The 21,842-nt window shown below is 41.4% G+C and overlaps 1 protein-coding gene across 1 annotated transcript in view; it reads right to left on the bottom strand.

The window, feature by feature from the left end:
* The window catches only part of apba1a (amyloid beta (A4) precursor protein-binding, family A, member 1a), an 85,271-nt gene that overhangs the window by 36,172 nt on the left and 27,257 nt on the right, over positions 1-21,842 (bottom strand). The window contains exons 2-3 of the mRNA XM_049579873.1: positions 12,862-12,917; positions 8,856-10,551 (exon numbers count right to left, since the gene is read on the bottom strand). Of these exons, the coding sequence (XP_049435830.1) occupies positions 8,856-10,445 (1,590 nt within the window). The 5' untranslated portion in view covers positions 10,446-10,551; positions 12,862-12,917. The remainder of the gene's footprint in view (positions 1-8,855; positions 10,552-12,861; positions 12,918-21,842) is intronic.

Below are 21,842 nucleotides of genomic sequence, written 5' to 3'. Positions count from 1 at the left end.
GGGTTAGCATACTATCCAAAGACAGGACAGTTCCACATAGTGTAACTCAAGATTTCTGAGGGGGGCATCTAAGGCTCTGTGTCCACCAAAGCATTTTCTTTACAGCTGAAAACACCAGGAGCTCCTTAGGAATTGCCCAGCTGTGAGTGTTTAAGAGTGCCTTGGGGGCTTGGCATTTTTTCAGCTGAGATAGTCATGTCTGGTTCCTATGATACAGAATATCCACAGAAGTAAACATGTCGGCACAAGGTAGAGTACATGCTTTGGATAAGGGGAAGGCTGAAGCATACTGAGAGAGAAAGGACAGACCCGCAGGTCTGTGTGAATTCATGAGAGGAAACATAACAGGCCTATATACAGTATATTGACAGATTTCTCCTCCATTGTTGTTGTCATCCCATCCCGACAATGGGTTGGGATGGGATGACAACTCCTACAAGTCTGAGGCCATGATTCTCTCCTGGAAAACGGTGGATTGGCCCCTCCGGATTGAGAGAGAGTTACTGCCTCAAACAAAGGAGCTCAAATATCTCGAGGTCTTGTTCACTAGTGAGGGTAAAATGGAGTGTGAGATGGATCGGTGGTTCAGTGCGGCATCTGCAGTGACTGTTGTGGTGAAGAGGATGCTAAGCTGCAAGGTGAAGTTTTCTATTTACTGATCCATCTACATGCCAAACTTTACCCATGGTCATGAGCTTTGGGTACTGACCAAAAGAATGAGATCACAGATACAAATGGCTCCATGGGGTAGCTGGGCTCAGCCTCAGAGATAGGGTGAGGAGCTCAGACATCAGGAGAGAGCTCGGAGTAGAGATGCCCCTTCACATCAAAGGGGGTCAGTTGAGGTGACTCAAGCATCTGATTAGGATGCCTCCTGTTCTTGCACGTCGCACTGGTAGGAGGTCTTGGGGTAAACCCAGAACACACTGGACCTTGGGGTCACCCAGGAGGAGCTGGAAAGTGTCTCTGGGGAGAGGGACATCTGGGGTGCTATGCTTGGCCTGCTGCCCCTGTGACCCGGCCTCATGTATGAATGGATGGGTGATGTTGTTGTTCAGCACCTTCAGTACGTGTAAGATGTGATGATTTGTCTCTCTTACACTGTGACTCAACGACTGAAATGACCATGACCAACATGGCCTTTTTACCGAAAGTTGGACATTTTTCAACTCTTGGTGCTTAGAAAAAAGACCAACAGCCAGTGCTTAGTGCAAAATTGATGCTCAACACCTCTTCGCACTGCCAGCATTTGTAACATGGCATAAATACACGGCGCCCATTGCAAAGCAGAACAAAAATACGCCAGCCTCAGAAAAAAACATTCTGATGGACACAGACCCTAATTGCTGGAGTTCTGCTGAACACTCTCTGCTACCTTTGCCAGTTACTGGAGACAAACTGGAAAATGCTACCCTAGCTCTCAAAGTTCAAAAATACACTTAACAACAACTCCAAAGTTCACTACTGACATGAATCTTGTTCCCAAACCTGAACACAAAGAGAAATGTCAAAACAACAAGGTGTGGTTTTATGTTCTGAAACTGTTTCACCCAGTAGAACTGGATGCAGCGTTGGAGGCAGTGCCCTGTTCCTTTCTATGAAAGTTGCTCACATGAAGTCAAAAAAAGTTTGGGTATAAAGTTACTTAGCTTATCCACATCCTTGAGCCCATATATATTGGGGTTAATTTCCCCTACAGTTATCATGTCTGATTGAGGTTCACGTGCTGTTGCTGTGACAGTCTAACTTGATCATTTTAGTGATATTAAATATGGGACAATCATCAACACATGGATTAGGGTCCATCTGATGTTGCTTACTTAAAGACCCCCAGCCCCCTTTCTCTGCATCTCAGACAGAATAGGTAAAATATGCCACCCTGAGCATAACAAACACTTATTACATCCCTCTTCATCACCTATCGTCTCTCCTCCACTGGCTTTTTTTCATTCTGCAAGCTACATAATAAAAATTTCCAATAAAGTTGAACAAATAGTGAAACTCACATTTGGCTACAGCAGGACCTATCATAATCAAAGCATTTTTTTGTTTCTCTACAAATATAATTTTATTATTTTCCACAGGAAGTGCAACAAGAATAAAAAGTTACAGCAACAAACAGCTTCCCAAATTTCCTTAATAGAAAAATTGTAATGAACAGCTGGGTTTATTTTTTTGATGTCAGATCTTAAGTAATTTTATTGATTGTTTACTTATTTTTGTATGAGTGCATAATTAGCACATGATAGCTTGCCTTATTTACTCATCAAAACAAAGACTAGGTGTAAAAGGTAACACTAGTACATCAGAAACATAGTTGAAAAAATGCATTAAAAAAATATCATCAGAACAGTGACCTGTGCATCATTTTAATGAATCACTGGTGTAAATTTAATGTTGTGTCATCATACATCATTCATAGCCCTAACAAGTAAAACAAACACAATAGTCGGTCTGCAAGTGTATAATAGCAGACCTGAGGTCATTTTATAATATATATCTACTGGGGGATGGAATCACCAGAAGATCCACGATATAATATTATCACAATACTTAAGTTAAGGGTTGGGATATGCTGAGCATTGTGATAAAATAAATATATTGCGATTTATTACCTTTTTTCAACTGTAAATTATGTCCCCAAAGGAAAACTTTGTCACCATCTGTTTTATCTAATAAAAGTTTGAGAAAAGTTTTCGGTCTGTTCATGTTACTTCAGCCATTTTTACAGCACCAAAATGTATCTAGTGGACTGGCAATTGATTATATTATTCTAGTAGGCTACCTAAAGTTAAATCTATATTTGTCATAATAAAAAAATCGATACTCGGCACTGTGTGACGATAGGAGAGGGTGATATGGCCCTAACATAATATTGCGATATTTCAGGGTATTTTTGCAATAATGATATGACAAATTATTAAAAAAAAAAAAAAAAAAAAAAGTCATTATTAATGTAAGAACATAGAATTGCAACAAAATAAATGATTGAGTTGGGTATTTTTCACCTGGACCTTTATGTCTAGGATCATTTAAATTCTACCTGAATTCTAGTCCTTGGTTTAGAAACAGCGACGCCACCATTAAATACTGATCTGCCTACCACACACATTTCAAATATCAGCAAACTAGGGCTGTAGTCTTCTGGTCGACTAGTCGATTATTTGGTAGCTATGCTCTCGTCCGACCAAATTCTCATTAGTCGAATAATCGCTGTGTTACTTTCATAAGGAGAAAAGTACTACATCAATAGCTTTCAAGGATTAATCCATTATTTCCTGCAGTGGGAGGGACAGGCTAAGTTACCTGTGAAAATGGGGCTGTTTTCAAAACAACAAGCGTTGCGGTGACATCCTGTCTGTTTCTGTAAGTTGACACCAATTCTCTCAGTGGAAAGTAGCCTAGTTTGTATTTACTTGTATTTCACAGATAAGAAACAATAAATTGTGAAGACAGTAAAGCCTCCACTAAAATAGCATTTTAAGTCGTGTGTGTGATCTGTGCTTTAGGGATTTATACTTCGGGATTTATCCTGGCTTCATATGAACAGAGGAAATCTCCGCTCGTCACTAGGCTAATGTATACCATGTAAAATGCCATAGGCTGGCGCTAATAACGTTAGCATGTTGTATTTGTTTGGAAAACGTGTTTAGTATAAGACAGTTGTTTTGTTGGTGAATGTTGTGAGTTGTAATGAAGCCAAATTGTGTGCCGTTACCTTTGTTACATGTTGCTGTTGTCCTTGGTTTTATATGAGAAGAGGAAAAGATCGCTAGACAATAGGCTAATTTATACAATGTAAAATGCCATAGACTTGTGCTAATAACGTTAGCATGTTGTATTGGTGGGGGAAATGTGTCCAGATAAAGACAGCTGTTTGTCTGTGAATCCTGCGAGTTATAGTGAAGCCAATTTGTGTACTTGTGTTTGAAATTGTCGCTATTAAGCCATATTTAATGTTTGTTTTGAATCAAATGTAAATAAAGTTTGATTTGAACTAAACTTTACGGCACTTAACACGGTCCTCTACCGCCGACTAGTGTTTTGGAGGTGTAACTGCAGAGTGACACAGACACACCACTGCAGAAGTAAAAATAACGTGCAGATTTTTTTTTTTTTTCCCCACGATGAATCGATTAGTTGAAGATTATGTGCGACTTTTACCAAGATTTTCTTTGGTTGACTACAGCCCTACAGCAAACAGACTGGGTTTACACAGTCGTCATTTCAGCTCTTATACAGTAGCTCATATTTGTGGAAGAGTCATACAGAAGGCCAAATACACCACACAGTCAGGATTAAGACAAAGAGGTAGACCAGTGATACACACACACACACACACACACACACACACACACACACACACACACACAAAGAAGAGTTTTTTGTTTTGGCCAACAGTGCCTACCAAAAAAAAAAAAACCTTGCCTCTCAGGACATCTGTAAGATAATGTTCACATTTACAAGGGAAAGTCTTAACAATTGAGAAATGTTTGTTATTTTACACACCGCTGTAACAAGACAATAATATTTAAATGTCAGCTTCAGCAGAACAGAAGATCATTACTTTCACCAAAGTGAAAAACAAATAAACTAGAATCTTTATCTCATAATTGTGACTTATTATCTGATCATTACAAGAAAAGGTCTCATAATTATGAGATAACAGATGTTACACTGTATTCTGTGACCCATCAGAGTCTGTGACCTTCAGCTATGTTCCCACTGTAAATGTTTCATCATACTTTTACTGCAGGCTTTGTTTAGATAGCTGTCACTGGATGTTATCACACGATTTAAATTTTGATGGCTTTGATGTATTTCAGATGCATGGCTTTGTATTTATGAAATTATCCCATACTGTTTTAGCTGTTGCTGATCCAACAGAACAACCTCAAGCATGTCTGAGTGCTTTCTGCCTGAACAACAAGTTCTTTAGATATTTGTGCAACACTGACTTATTGTTCTGCTTAATTATTGTAACTTTTGGTGTTGAATACACTCAGAGAACAATGATGTGCAGGATCCTGCTGCTTTATTTCAAGTTTGTTAACCTCATGTTTACTACACTATTATGCCATCAAGACATTTGTTTAATTATTCACACAAGGCACAGAATACCTTACTAATAATAATAATGATAATACCATCCACATTACTCAGTTGAATTTATATCTTCCACTGTCTCAAACCAAGGAGGAAATAACAGTGAATTAAATCAAGTAAAGCCTCTGGAATTCTGCCTCCACCCAAATGCAATAGAAGAAATTTAGTTGATAGGTTGCTCACACTGAAAATTACACTGTGTCCACATTACTCTGGTTGATCCACAGAACAGAGTATCAATATCAGTTTTCATTTCTAATGGAGACTCTCTTCTTTGGTAACCTGTAGTTCCAATGACGATAGTGCACAATGAGGTCTGTGGATTATCCAGAGTATTAGGGATACTGTTTCTGGAACAAGAATACACTGACGAAGAGCTTTGTGAAACTGAAGAACGGAGGAGGAGAAAGAGAGGCAAAACAGGTAGAGGACGACAGAGGAGGAATGGCTGCTGCAAGGCTTTAGCTCTGGAGATTGGTGGTGTAACATTACCTGTGAATGCTGTGCCCCAATGCCCACAGAAGAGGAATACCTCTGTTGCAAGGAATGGGACCGGTTGCAGCCTTAGCTAAATGGTAAACAACAAACATGGCACCACACCGGTAAGGTAAGATAACACGTTTACATGTCGTTTTCTATACGTTCTCTGACATTTATCCTAACGATATGAGGCAGTCTTTGTGGAGAAAAAGCTTGTTTAGTGGACTAACTTTGCACTTGAAAGGATGCCCATTAAATTCCGTTTTAACAGGTCTGACGCTACAGCTGTATCTAGGCTAACGGCTAACATGCTAACTATTATTTCTATGTCACTAGTGACTTGAAACAAATTTAGGACGATAGGAGACGGGTTGAAATAAACCGAAATTTCCCTTTAACAATAAAGTGAGATACTGCATAGATGTAAGTGTGCAGAAATCTTTTTCTAACATTTTGGGATAATTACATATGAACTTCCAGGCAAAGTTGGAAATCTTGAAAACTTATCTCTCCAAACCAACAGCCAACATGTTGATAATATCAGTACATCATCTGCATCAGCCAATATCAGCTTTAAAATGAATTATCAGAATTGGCCAACATGCTTTTTCTTATTTTGCACAATGAATTAATATTACATACATTAAAAAGCATTCCATGTCTCCATCTGCTGTTATCAATAACTGTATCAGTTATCGGCCAAATTAGTTGTTATATATAAGCATATCACCATGTCAGATATTGGCAAAAAATAAAAATATCGTGCATCCCTGCACTGAAGGGATGTGCAAACATACGTTTCAGCAGCTTCAGTCTTCCATCAGTACCTTCACACATTGGGCCTCATTCACAAATAGTGCATGTGCACAAATCTGTGCTTAAACGTTTTTGTAGAAATCTGCGATTCATCAGTATTTTACTACCTGAATTTTTTCCTACTCTGCGAACAAATTTAGAACTGTGTCAGACTTTATGTACATAAAAATGATAAAAGCCCGGCTGTCTCAGAAAATGTAAACACACCTTTTAACGAAATGTATATTAAAACCATAATTCAGTCAGGAACAGTTTAGTCAAAGAAAACTTAGTTTCCATTTGCATTATTAGATTTGGTGGTATGGCTCTGTTTTGAGGCTTCTCTGCCTTTCCTAGGGTCTACACAGAAAGCCTAAGGCAGAGAGAGCACACCTGTCCGCCCTCCCATGTGCCTTTGTGGAAAGCCTAAGGCAAAGAGAGTACACTTCCCTGCCCTTCCATGTGGCTGCATGGAAAGCCTAAGGCAGCCAGAGCAGCAGCAAAGACCCCCCTGGAAACAGAACAGAGCAAGCATCAGTGACAAACAGAAATGACACTGATAAGTCAGACACAGCATGAAAAGGAGGAGCTGGGTTGGAGGCGGGTGGCAAAACCGCTTGCAGAGGAAGCAGCAACAGCAGGCAGACCAAAGCAGTTTAAATAGGGTCACTGAATGAGGTTTCCCAATTGGTTGCATAGAAAGGAATCATGTGATCATCTATCAGCTGACTTCCTTCCATCAATCAGCTGATCCATCAGTTGAGGGCTGCTTGAGATCAACTGATGATGTGAGCTGAGCTTGACATCGTGTCCTGCTTGAAATAATAATAATGGTTAATTGACTAATGCATTGGTCAAATGTATTAAATAACTATGAAGTTGATGCTGGCAGCACGGTGGTGTGGTGGTTAGCACTCTCGCCTCACAGCAAGAGGGTTCCCGGTTCGATCCCAGGTGTGGGAGCCCTTCTCCCTGTGTCAGCCTGGGTTCTCTCCGGGCACTCCAGCTTCCTCCCACAGTCCAAAGACATGCAGATTGGGGACTAGGTTAATTGGTAACTCTAAATTGTCCGTAGGTGTGAATGTGAGTGTGACACACATTCACTCTATGTGTCAGCCCTGCGATAGTCTGGCGACCTGTCCAGGGTGTACCCTGCCTCTTGCCCGATGTCAGCTGGGATAGGCTCCAGCCCCCGCGACCCTCAAGAGGATGAAGCGGTTAGAAAATGAATGAATGAATGAAGTTGATGCCCTTTCATCATCAATTATTAATTCAAAAATTCAACTATGAAAACAACTATGTCCCAATTTTTATTTTACAGAAATTGCGCATATGTTCATTTGCAGCCAACTAATTTTCTTAAACTTCTGACAACCTTCAAACAGGTGTTAAGATGCCATATCTAACCTTGCTGGAGGATGTTGCAGGGGGCATGGCAGTGCCTTCAGGAGAGAGAGCACCAGAGAATGACATATTTGAACATGTAGCTGTTTCTGACTGCCATAACATTTACGGATGCTCACTGAGGGTCAGACACTGGTGTATCAGGGCTTTAATGTGTGTGAAGAAACAACTTCACAGCTTTCTCCATAATACACCTCTGGGGAAATGTATTTCTATGCATAGAGAGGGTCATGGCAGTGATTGCAATTAGTGGGCATGTGCCTGAAATTTGAGAATGAATCTGATTCACTGACATACACATGTTGGTAAGAACAAAATCCGTCAGTGCGCATGTGTCATGAATCCGACAGTGAGTGTGCCTGGGCACTCATTTTAAGAAGTAAGAATCTTTCTATGCACACAATAGTGAAGGGAGCCCAATGTGTACTGCTGTGTAGAGCCCAGAACCAACATCATTATGCATAGGCCTGTAGAATGGAAGAAAATAGACTGAAAGCCATAAAAGGTGCTTGAGGTTGATGATTAAAAAACTTGGCTGAAGCACATCCTGCATAAACATGGTGTCACTGACATAAAAGCTAGAGTTGGTTTGAACTATAGCCTGCAAGATGTTTCCATGTTATGACAATGTGCTATCCTCTGTCCCACACAGAGGTGACATGTTGTGATGTTCTGCCTCTAAGCTGCCATTTGCCCAGTTGGTGTGTCAGCATCAGTGCACCTCATCACAGCTTGTGTGTGTGTTTTTGCTGTCTGACACATTCAGACTCTAAGCAACATGTGAGGAATCGTGTAACTGATGCTGTTGATGAAATAAAGTGTTTTGATCTTTTGTTCTTGCTCTTTCTGCTCTCTGTTGGCTTAAAATAGTAAATACACACTAAGGTGTCTTCCCACTGTGGTACTACTAGAGCTGAGGGAGAAAAAATGTAATTCTGCTATTTGAATCACCCAGCCTTTTAAAATAATCAAGGTAAACTGAGAAAATTAATTAGTAAACACTTGACTAACAGAACAACCATGTTATCCAATGCAACTTGATCAATAATAGCCAGAGCTGTTCAACTTACATCAGCCCCCAGTGATGGTTGTAGGTCACACTCAACAGTGGGGCTCAGGTCCTGCCTCATTACCCAGATGGGCTCCTTGGGCTCATCAGGTGTGTATGGAGATCTCACTGTTCTGGTCTTCACCTCCTCTATGGCCTCCTTAATGTCCTTGATGGCCAGGGATATGGCATCCCTCTTCTCCTGACTGTTTCTCACTGCTACAAGCTCCTCTGAAGGACTCACAGCCTGTTTCCTGGCTGGCTTCCCTGGATTGGCAGCTTTGTGGTTCTTCTCAGAGTCCATTTGGGACTCAGGTTGGGGTATTTCTTCTCCCTGCTGGAGCTCATTTTCTTCATCAATGGTGTCTTCCGCAGCACGATGAAGACTCTGAGAGCTTAGGCTTTCTTTGACCTCAGCCACGATGCTGTCAATGTCCTCCTCCTGGTCACAGCTGTCGGCACGTGGGTATGGAGCAAACTCTGCCTCCTTCTCTGGGCTGTCTGACTCGCCATCTGAACGTTCGTCATAGTGGCGCAGACGGGATCCCACCGCCTCCTGCTGATGGTAATCCCCACCTCCTGCCGGGCCCTCCAACAGCTGAAAGCCGGCCCTCCTCTGTTGAAGAGACTCTCTGTCCTCAGCCCCATCTGCAGGAGATGAAACTGCTGCAGGAGCGTCACAGATTTCCTCGTAAACATGCTCTGAGAGTGAGTAAATGTCATATGGCTCAGAGTAGGCTTCATCCGCAAGGACAGCATCTAAACTATCCAAGCTCTGACCAGTCGAGATGTTGGCCCTTCCTCCAGAGTGGCTGAGGGGCTGGGTGTAGACATAGTTTGAGTAGCCAGCATTCAGCATCTCCTCTGCTTCATCTTGTCTCTGTGGATTCTGGATATCAGGCAGAGGTTCACGTGGCAGTGGCGGGGGCTGAGGAGGATAGATAGGCTGTGAATGGAGATGTTGTTGTTCAGCCTCCGCACTCTCAGTGTACCCCTCCGCCTCCGGCCGTAGCTGGACTCCGTAGTTCCCAGCCTCGTCCTCTGCTTCTGGTTGCCCCTCAGGCTCCAGAGACATCATCACCAGACCATCGTCCCCCTCAGCCCGGTCAGTATGGGTGTGGAAGCCGCTCTCGGTGCTCGCTGAACGGGCGAGCACTGAATCGTCCCTCTCTCTTTCATCTTCTTGGGTCATCTCTGCGTGTTGCTGTTTCTCCTGTTGTTGTGCTAAATGTTGCGCTCTCTCTGCCTCTCTCTGCTGCCTCTGTCTGTGCCTCTGCTGCTGGGCTCTGATCCGGGCCTCGCTGTCCCCCTGTCGGCGGTAACGTGTGACTGCGGGTCGGGGAATGGGCTGGGGCTGCTGGGGCTGCTGGGGCTGTGAAGACTGAGCTCCATGCTGCAGCTCCATGTCTTGCTCCTCCTGTGGCCGGCGTGGCTGTGGCACCCTGGCTCTGATCCCAGAACTTCCTCCAGCAGGGGCTTCACAGCGTCTATAGCGCTTTTCCTGGTTGCCGTGGTTACGGGAGCGGCTGTTGTGGTTGTTGTGGCGATGTCGAGGAGGGGCATCAGTCTCCTCCATAACCTCCTGGCCAAGCTCTGTCTCTTGGGGGTTCATGGCTGTCTGATTCTGGTTGTTTGAACTGTGTCAGAGAGAGTTTTAGTAGTCCGTCATCAGCAGGCTCCTCCTCTGTGAGGTGAGGGCAAAGGCTGCTGGGAAGAGTCTGAAAGTGGTAGACAGAAAGGGACAAATATGTATGAAATGTAATGTCAATTCTGGTCACACCAGATTCTAACACAGAAATTGGTACATTTTTGTGAAATGGGTGGTGCTGGAAGTTTGGTGACACAGTGACTACTACAAATTACTCACACTCTAGCCTGCCATGCTAGTCCTATTACAGTTTATTCAAGAGAAATATTTGATCCATTGACTTCTGACTCATAACTGTCCACAGACCCATGCCTCTTTTGTGGAGCAGTTTGTGCTCTGATTAAAGAAAAGTGGGTGCTGCAACACAGCTCAAGGGTTATGGTAGCCAACTGTGTTTGTCAGACTTTTGACGAATGCTTCAAGATGGCAGCATGCAACACAGCAATGACTTGCTAAATCATAACCACTTTTGTTTTTTGTTAGTTTCCAACAGTGTTGTGCAGTTTGGCAGGGGCCAGTGTAACCAGTCATTCACCATCCCCTCAACCTCCCAACTAAGAAAGTCAACTCAAACACTATGTCATTTTAGAAAAATGTATATAATAAATGTAATAAATGCGCAAATGTGATGTATTTATGGTTTGCAAAAACACCCAAAATTTTCCTCTGCACACTGGGTTGTCTCACAGGTGGCATAGGGGTCAAGTTCCCACCCAGCACCACATAGATCTGTGTTAGATTCCTGGTAGTGGTACCTTTGCCTTGACTAGTGCAGTTCCCTCTGAAATACAGAGTCATGTCAAACTGAATTAAAAGAGGGGGAAAAATTTGTAGAAAATAAACCAAAATATATCAAACTGCATCACATCTGACTGCGGCCATGTCATTATAGTCACATCAAGTTTCAACATGAAAACTTAATCTGTATAAACATAATATCTGCATATGCCTCCGTTTCCATTAGTCACTTGCTCATCACTCAGCGATGTATACTTGACAGCAGACTTAGTCATTACTGTCAAAGGCAGCACCAACACATCTACTGTAGCATAATGTCACATCAGCCATGGTTCAGCGAACTCTGCTCATCATTTTAAAGACACTAGAACTGATTCTGCTTTCAGGACAATAATTGCCTAAAACAAAAGATTTTCTTTGCTTTGTCTCATTGTTCTCTAACAACAAAGTCTGCTCATTTTGACCCCCCTGAATTACTTTGTTTATTCTTCTCCCCAGGGATGGATAATCAAAAAAGAAAGAGGCAGGCAACACTTAAGATATAAAGTGTAAGAAGGCAAACAGGAAAAATGTATCCACAGATTTTGCCCCCAGAAGAGCAATGGTAACAGAAATGAGGACACATTCATGCAGAAAAATTATAATGAGAGGATGTCTATTGTTGCTGAGGCTGGGTAGAATACATATGAGCCAAGCAGAGACAGTAGTAAATTTACCAAGACTAACAGTCTGAAAAGCCAGCTCATAGTTTCTATTTCCGGTTCCACGTATCCACGAGGGCCCGCACGGACCACTAACAGACATATGCTTGCTGCCTTTTATTGTGACTGCCCAGTCTGTATATGAATAGCAAGCAAACACCTCCCGTTTCAGGCGTTCTGGGCAGGTCCAACTAGTAGGAGGCCCTGGGGCAGATATGTCATGATATATGTCATCTGGCCCGGGAACACCTAGGGGTCACCCAGAAGGAGCTGGAAAGTGTCACTGGGGAGAGGGACACCTGGGGTGCTTTGTTTGGCCTGCTGCCCCCGCAACCTGGCCTTGGAAAAGTGGATGAAAATGGATGGAATGCTAAATAAATTAGCATTAGCATTATCGTAGTTAACCTTAGCTGTAAATGCACTGTGCTAACCAAGCTAGCTGCTAGCGTTAGGATTATCTCCAACCTCTTATCCAAATATAGTTGGCTCCAAAACCAGAGATGGCGACGGCAAAGATGCCAAACTCAAGGATTCAAAACAGGACTTCACAAACCTACGGGTGACGTCACGGTTTGTTAAGTCCATTATTTTGTATGGTCTATGGATTTCCGGCACAACTTAAACATCTTCTAACGTACATGGAGAAGGGAAACAGTGCAGCAACACTTGCAATATACAGAAAATGTTATTGTCAGATGAACGCGTCTCGACTTATGGTCTTCATCAGGGTCGTCATAAACACAAGAAAACTCCACTTGACACCTTTAATGCATCTGAGTAGTTGTTGGTTTCAGAGACCATATTTCACCCTTAGGTCCCAAAGGGTCATACATGTCTCACAAATTCAAAGATGTACCTGAAAAATCAAGCTGTACCTTAAAGCACTGCTTATTTTTTTAATGTTATTTTATCAGAAAATGAAAGTTTGTTCACTCACTCACCTTATGTTATTAGGTGTCCGCTGACAGCAGTAGTTTTTTTTTTCCTGAAGTACACACTGGAACAGAGAGAAGAAATTGAATTACAGCCTCAGTGTAGTTTAGAAAATTATCTTTTATACTGAACATTTTGGTCCATATAAATCCTCAGAGAGCCTCACTAACTAATCAGAGCTCAACATTAAATTTTAGATTATAGCTAAGAAAAGAGACCTATAAAGAAGATGGAAATCTTGTCTATCACCCCAGAGTCTTAACTCCAGTGATGCAGAATAACAAGGCAGGGAGACTGGTTTCTGTCCCCGTTGAATGCAAATATCAAGGATGTTCAACACACACACCAGAGCACTAACTTGCACAGCATACACTCACACATACAGTACAACTCAGTTTGTCAAAGGGATGTTGACTCAACTGAGAGCTGTAACCCAGATTTCCTCTGCACGGAGAACATCAGATAGATTGTTGTCTTGTGAATCAAGAGTCTCCTCTATTTCCCTTCAACATATGTATTACAAAAATGAACAACTAAATCATTTCCAGCGTTACTGATGACCACTTATTTATGGTCACAACATGACAGTTAACTGACACAAAACAACAATCATGCACACACAAATTAAACAATCACAAACATATATATATAAACAACCATTCAACCATTATAACCAAGGTATGCAGAAGACCATCTCTGAACGAACAACACGTCCAACCTTGAAGCAGATGGACTACAGCAGCAGAAGACCACACTTGGTGCCACTCCTGTCAGCTAACAACAGGAAACTGAGGCCACAATTAACACGGACTCACTTAAATTGGACAATAGAAGATACAGAATAGAAAAACGTTGCCTGGTCTGATAAGTTAGATTTCTGCTGCAACATTCAGATGGTACGGTCAGGATTTGGTGTAAACAACATGAAAGCATGGATCCATCCTGCCTTGTATCAACGGTTCAGGCTGCTGGTGGTGGCGTAGTGGTGTTGGTGATATTTTCTTGGCACACTTTGGGCCCCTTAGTACCAACTGAGCATTGTTTAACCACCACAGCCTATTGTTTTTATTGCCTGTGTTCATACCTTTATGACCACAGTGTACCCATCTTCTGATGGCTACTTCCAGCAGGATAACGCACCATATCACAAAACTCAAATCATCTCAAACTGGTTTCTTGGAACATGACAATGAGTTCACCATACTCCAGTGGCCTCCACAGTCACCAGACCTCAATCCAATAGAGCACCATTGGGATGTGGTGGAATGGGAGACTTGCAACTTGGATGTGCAGCCAACAAATCTGCAGCAACTGGGTGATGTCATCATGTCAATATGGACCAAAATCTCTATCTCTGAGGAATGTTTTCAGGATCTGCAATGCCTTGATAAGGCATAAACTATTAAACTATTACTACAATGTTGTTATTGATATGACCTGTTTTAATAGTTACCTCATTGTTTTTACTTTTTCTGCATTTATCTGATTTTAATGTCTTGACAAACACTCTGTAAAGTGTATTTGCACAATATGAATACATTTATTATTACTTGTTATTATAATGAAATGACATGATTCCACAGTCCCTGTGCAGCAACAATAGCAGGACGAACACTGCAGAGAAGATGTGTTATTTATTCGTTTGCTACAGAGAAGCTATGACTTCATAACACATGGTCAGGAATCTGAAAAAGGACTCCACTCCAGCAGACGAACATCAACATTAGCTAGAGATATAAAACTCTGTAAGAGGCATCATTTCATCATTAATGATCTGTCATGCCTTGATAAGGCTCACAGACAACTGTTGCTAACAGCCATACACATTTTGCTACTGAAAATGTTCATGGGGGTTAAACTGTCCTGTGTAACACACAAACCATAGCAATGGTGGAAACAGAGAGTGAAGTAATGACTCTATGTATCACTGCTTTCTAATGTATTATATATAAATATATAGCCTATATCCTGTTTTTTTATCTAGAGATGGATGGCTCCACTGCTTTAATATATTCAAGTCTTGGTGCAATTACCACTCCACCACGCTGCAACCCTGCAGCTGCAATCAGCTTTACAATGGCTGAAACCTACACAATATTTGCAGATTCTCTAGTTTTAACAGTCATTCTGAACAACTGAGTAAATACAGAGACAACTCACTGAGCCACAGGGGAAAAACGACACTAAATGTGGATGAGATTCCAGCTGTACATACATATATAAAATAACATTAATGGGAACACTGGGCAGTAACTGGATCAGAAGACAATTAGAAAACCACACTGGTGGTTATGTCTGACATCTGTAAACACCCTTTGAAACGAACTGGAACAGACTCAGTTCAACATGGGCCTGTTAGTCGTCGCACCCAAATGATATTCACAATTTCCTTAATCAACAACTATAATGTGTGTGTGTCACATTAACGTTAATTCCTTCCTCCATTTACTTTCCAGATCCTGATATCCTTCATTCTGTTTTAAAATGTGAGCAAATCCCAGATTTACACATATTCATAGCCACTATGAGTTAAAAAAAAAAAAAGAGCCTTGCTGCTTGCATGGCTAACCAGAATTACCACCTCACTGTTGTATGCCTTCGCAAACCATGGTTCACATCCATGTCTGTGAAAACATGGATGCCTCACACACATCTCACCCCGGCAGCACAGAAGATCTACTGTATACAAACAGCACAGTTTCAAGGTGGACACCCAAGATTAATTACACTAATTTAGTATCTGACCAAATGTTTCCCCTTCTGTTCCTGAAATATGACATCGAGTAAAGGCAAGAAAATAGTTTTGCAGAACATTATGATGTCAAAGTGATGTTGACCTTTGACTTTTTGGATATAAAATGTCATCACTTCATTTTATCCTATGAGACCAGGGGTCGGGAACCTTTATGATTAAAAGAGCCATTATTGTTTAAAAAAAGGGGGAAAAAATCTGTCTGGAGCTGCAAAACATATTTGAATATAGGTAACAGCCTAATAAATCTAAATTAGCACATCAACATTACAAATAGGTCTAAATGAGCATTCGTTAATATGATTTACTACAAGGTGGCTACTCTGCAGTCGACTAGTTATAATTATTTTGTATTTTAACTTTGCAGCGTTGGTGGTGAAAGCAAATGATTCTGTCAAAACTTGATTAAATCCTATATTTTCCTCCAAGACTTCTCCTTCTATGGGTTTGGAATCTATAGCTAGCCTTGCTAGAGAGATTCCAGACTAGCCACAGCTACTGAAGTTCAGCAAAATTTAGCAAGTTAGAGGAAAAGGCACCATGTCGTAGACGTATGCACATTTTAGTTAATGACACGTTGAAACATTTTGTATTTGATGTATAGACTACACTCTTTTTACAATTGTAGAATGCAGTAATCACTTTAGTGAGTTTTATGTTCAAAAATAACTGTTATTTATTTCCATATAATCTTATGTCAAAGCCACAAGGAGCCACTGGAGAAGGTCTAAAGAGCCACATGCAGCTCCGGAGCTGCAGGTTGCCTACCCCTGTATTAGACCTTTGTATAAAATATTTATCATAATTAGCATATGAATTCCTGAATTATGGCCAAAAACTTGTTTTTGAGGTGGCAGTGACCTTTGACATTAACCACTAAAATCCAATCAGTTCAAAGTCCAAGGGAATGTTCCTGCCAAATTAAAAAAATATTCCCTCAAGGTGTTCTTGAGACATCGCGTTCACAAGAATGAGACAGACAAGATCACAGTAAACTTTGATCACCAAAATCTAATCAGTACATTGTTGATTCCAAGTGGATGTTTGCACCAAGTTTTAAGAAATCTTCTCTAAGCGTTCCTGAAATATCACGTTCCCAAGAACTGGACGGATCGACAACCTGACAACATAAAACGTCTATTGAAAGTGTGGAAGCATGAAAACATAACCCATGCATATTTGCTTTCCTTCTAGAACTGTTGCAAAACAGTTGTATATTCTTTTATTATTATTACTATTATTAGGAGACAGTGTTTCTGTAAGAGGCCACTGAATGTTTTACACTGTATGTCTGATGGACAGTTAATTATGTAGGAGGAACTCCTGTCGTGTTTATATGAACCCACTTAGACCAACACAGAGGTGTGCTCTACAGCACGTTATAATGCAGCTCTACTGTGTTGAGTGATGTGTGTGATTTGTAATGCTGTGTCCTAACACTGTTTCTCTATGACAGAGCACCATCATGTGGTAACATGTATTTAACAGAGAGACTTGATGCCTCTGTGTTCCAGTCAGTTCTGATGTTTAGCAGAGTGAATGCATTACTTGAAGGCTGGCACATTGCTTCACTTCCATTCCCCCTTCCTCTCCCCCTCAGAGCACAGGCAGTGGCAGGACTGCTTGTTGTCATGGAAACCACAGGGTAATTGCTCTCTGTGGGAGGGCAGATGAGAAAGTGACCTCTCCAGGGGGCAGCAGTGTTCTCTCACCTCCACTGCCACAACTGTCCCTCCCTGCCCTTTACCAACTGCTATCAAACTGCTGGTGGCAGAGTCAAGGTGAAAGAGGGATTTAAACATTATGTAGCAGTACATCTCCTGTTTATGTTGTTTTTATCCATCTTTGGTGGGATTAAGTTTAAGGTTAGTCTTTGAAGCTGTTTGTCCACACATGGTGTGCCATTTCTGACAAAACATCCTTTCTGAATGGCTGTCTTTTGTTAATATGAGAAAAGTTTCTTTTCAGTGGACAAGTGGTCTCTCTGTCTCTAAGAATACTACGACAGTAGCCTGCAATGGAAAAAAATGTAATGTGTATTAATGTCATCCTGAGCAGAGAACGAAGTCACACTACCTCTGTGTGTATTCTAGTCCAAGCCTCCCTGTGATTTATGTTGATAGGTTGATCCAGACCAAACGTGCATGTTGGTGTATGTTTGTCATCAAGACAATGGATCCATGCTTTCAAGACATTGTTGTTGCAGGAGCATAGCACCTACCCACCCGTTCTTCTCTGCTTAACACATTAGCTCTGTCAGCACTGTTGCTGTTGGTTAGTGCTGTTAATAGAGTTAGCACGGGCTCCAAACCAGTCTCGCTGTGAAGTAGGGATGGGCAAACGATCAAAATTCAATATTCAATCATCAAAAAAATAAACGATTATCAGTTAATTGATAAGCAAGTATTTCAAAAGAGAGAAAACAAAAGAGTGCAGTGCAGACTGTCACCACAAGAGAGCACAGCTGCGCCAGGCCAAAGAGGAAGACTGGTGCGCATGCGCAGTTCACCCCTGAGTGTTTACAACCGTTGCCAGCCAGGGGTTACAGGCTTCAATTTTCAACCTCCATCTGTCAATGGCGTAGTGTTTTCAGAGGCCTCAAGGCTTTGGAGAGCAATGAGAGCCTCCGTCTGTTTATGATTTTTTTGCCTGGCATAGGTCTGGCGGGGGGTCTTGTAGGCACGGCGACTTGCCGGGCCCGTAGCATTGAGGGGAAACACTGCGACTATCGAGCAAAATTATTTGTGATCGATCAAAATCCTTAACAATCAATCATCGATAATCAAAAATTGATGCCCATCCCTACTGTGAAGTCATCAAAATCTGGCGGTTAAGCAGTGACTTGTGGTGTCAAATACAGACAAAGAAAAAGCTGTCCTTTCACGTTGTCATGATACGTGGCCGGTTGCCATTACTGTTTAATGGCCCCCAGCGGCGTCTAGGGGCGGGACAACAAGGAAAGTTAAGTCTGCGTAGGTCCGAGAAGGGAGGGTGGGAGCAGTGGTGGATGGGTCCAACAACCACCGACTTTCACTCGGGAGACCGGTGTTAGCCGGTGTTAGGCCGTGCTTTAGTTATTGAAGGAAAAAAAACATGTCGCTTTGCAGTGTTGTACCAACGCAGTGCGTTCATTTTTAAAGAGACTGTATGCCAAGGATACATTTCCTGTGAAAATGGAAGTCTATTTTGAAAGAAGACAATGCATGTAATGTCGATTAGTCGACTAATCGATGACTAATCGACTATTAAAATAATCTGTGACTATTTTAGTAGTCGAATAATCGGTTTGAGTCATTTTTCATAGAAAAGTACTACAAAGTACTATAACAAGACATTAGATGACGTAATTTTGGGGTTTGGGTGAGACAGACCGACATTGTTCCACATTTTAACACATTTTTCGATGAAATGATTAGTCGACTAATCGAAAAAATAATCAACAGATTAGTCGACAATGAAAATAATCGTTAGTGGCTGCCCTAATGTGCAGACAACCCATATACAGTACAAAGAATTTTGCAACAGCCAACATGCTAAATTGGCTGAAAAAACAGCCAACAAAGGCTAACGGTGCGGGGCATGCCACAAAAACTAGGGCGACAGAGGCTCAACAATGGCCTGACACTGACGGATCGCAGACTTGGTATGTCAGGGCCCTAAAACTGTTCCTGACAATCCCAGAGGAGACTGCAGGGGATCCTTATGAAACAAATAGTGTCATAACAAGAAATCAACTCAATGATAACAGCTACCCTGGGTTTCATTTTCAAAAAAATACACCACAGTATAGAAAGCCCTCTAAGCAGAGAAACTGCCCACAGCACTTACTTACAGGCCACTGGGACATTACTGTATTTCAAGCAAGCCTGAAATGTCGCCATAGGGCAGTCTAATTCACAGCCAGCTGTTCAAAAACACACAAGGGCGTCCTTTTAAAAGAGAGCTTGCTCTCAATGGCCCTCACTGTTTAAATAGAGGTTATAATAAATAATAATAAAAGCACACAGTAAACACATACAACAAGATTTGAATCACAGATCACTGGTGGTCAAACATTTTCTGTGTTATGGGTTATCATTATGGAATGACAAGGCTGTGCAGTTCCAATTGCAGCCAAGGAATGGGGTTTCATTTGCCTGAATTCAGAAGACACAACTTTGAGCAACACAAGCTGAGTGCCATCTAGTTCCATTGTATTGGAGAGAAGGCAGACATCTCTATGGCCGATATCTCCAGCACTCAGCAACTCACTCCAAAACAATCTTGACTGATAAATAGCACTACAGGTAAGAGGAAAAATATGTACTTTTGATTTTGGGTGTAACTGTCCCTTTAAGAGTGTGAATCCAGTCTGTCTCTCTGCAGAGCAGTGACTTGATAATGTCACCACCTCTAGGAGAGTCTGAAATGTTTTCTATTCCCCAGAACTTTATGCTGCAGCAGAGCCATGCCAAGCAATAGCATAATCTATGTTTTGTTTTCAGATATTTGAATCATTGAAGCGTTTTCAGTTTGTCCAACATAAACCAGAACACAGGGACATTTCAGCATGTATACAACTTGTGTACTGCTGCACTTTATAAAGGATTTTATGGAGCATTTGTTTTTACCAGTGTGTGGATGCATTAAGTGTTTGGTGTCTGATGAGTTCAATTTATTGGCTGCTGTACCAATTAGACTCTATGCACAGTTGCAATGCTTTCACAACATAATCTGATACATCATACACTTCACAAAAAACAACAGAAACACTGCGTTTTCACTGTGTATTTTCAACAGCTATGGCAACATCTGCTTCATTCATCAAGTTCACTAATCATTATTCTTATACTAACAACTGATTAAATGACTGTTGGTGTCGCTTGTAGTGACGATGCCACAGAGCTAGTTTACCTCTCTTTCAGCTCAGAGTCAGCACTTTATTGTTTCCAGTAGCAGCAGGCATCTGTTTTCAGAGAAAAAGCTCCAATGACCCACTGTACTGTAACTGCTCAGCAGCAAACAGCAAGCCGACACAGTAAGAGACAAGCTGGTGAACACTGTGGAGCATTTACAGTAGCTGCTAAAGCCACAGATATGCCCATCCAAAAACTGAGGGAGTGAATAGAGAGAGTGAATACTGGACTTAACTTCATCCGTGGACATAAACACAGTTCTCAATGAATGATAGTTATTTATGTGTTTGCTGGCACCTTTATGCTATCATGTTTACTATCATCTCAGAACCAACTTATATTCTTCACTAAGAGCATCAGCTCTGTCCCTCAGGCAGATAGCACAGGGTTCCTCTAAGCAGGCACCACCATTTCAAACATTCCTTTGTCCCCCTGTCTACTAAAGCAGATTAAACAATTAAACACCACCTAGTCTGGAAAATGTGTATGACATAGCTGTCCTTCTTTGCCTTGATCCATGTCATACATTGTACTAGTAAGTAAGTAAGTAGGGCTGGGTGATATGGAGAAAATCAAATATCAATATTTCTTACAAATTACCTCAATATCCATATTGCACAGATGTTGTAGAGTTGACTGTTGGCACTTAAAAAAACATTTACACAGTAAGATTTTTCAGTTCATCACAATTGGCCGGTGTTGGCTTTAAAATGAATCGGCCAATATACTTTTTTTTTAATTTTGCACAATGAATTTTATGTCTCCATCTGCTGGTGGGCCATCACGATAAGAGTATGCGTGCATAATATGATGTTAATTTCACTACAGAAGTGACTTGATGATCACCAAAATTAGGTGGGAAAAAGTGGATATATTGATATTGTTATTGGTTATAACTTGGTTTGACACAATGACAAAGAGAGATGGAGCAAGATGTAAAGAAAAACAATTTATTTCTCTGAGGGGGTCCTTTCCATAATGTTGTCAGGCACTTAAAATAACAATCTGAGCTTGTCAGTGGCAAAAACAAACACTTGTAGTGGATGTGTGTTGATGGTGCATGACTGCCCAGACTAGTTACACTGCAGTCTGTTTCATAGCTGCTCTCTCTCAATACTGGAGCAGTTTCAAAAATTATTGTCTCAATTAGTCACTTAGACACAAAAGCATGGGAAAATAAGGATCCACTTTGAAAAGTGGTAAGAAAAAGGGCTAGAGAGCTATAATTAGGTTCTGACTTGAGGAATTAATTAGGAGGAAGGTAACAAAAACACAGCAGCCAAGAATAGGCCAGAGCATGTGGACCCTTCTTTTATCTAGATCATTTTCATTTCATGTGCTG

The sequence above is a fragment of the Epinephelus fuscoguttatus genome, linkage group LG6 (genome assembly GCF_011397635.1).
Source record: "Epinephelus fuscoguttatus linkage group LG6, E.fuscoguttatus.final_Chr_v1".
NCBI classification, from domain to species: Eukaryota; Metazoa; Chordata; class Actinopteri; order Perciformes; family Serranidae; genus Epinephelus; species Epinephelus fuscoguttatus.
Note: the sequence above shows the minus strand (reverse complement) of the source record. Positions and strands in the feature narration are given on the sequence as shown.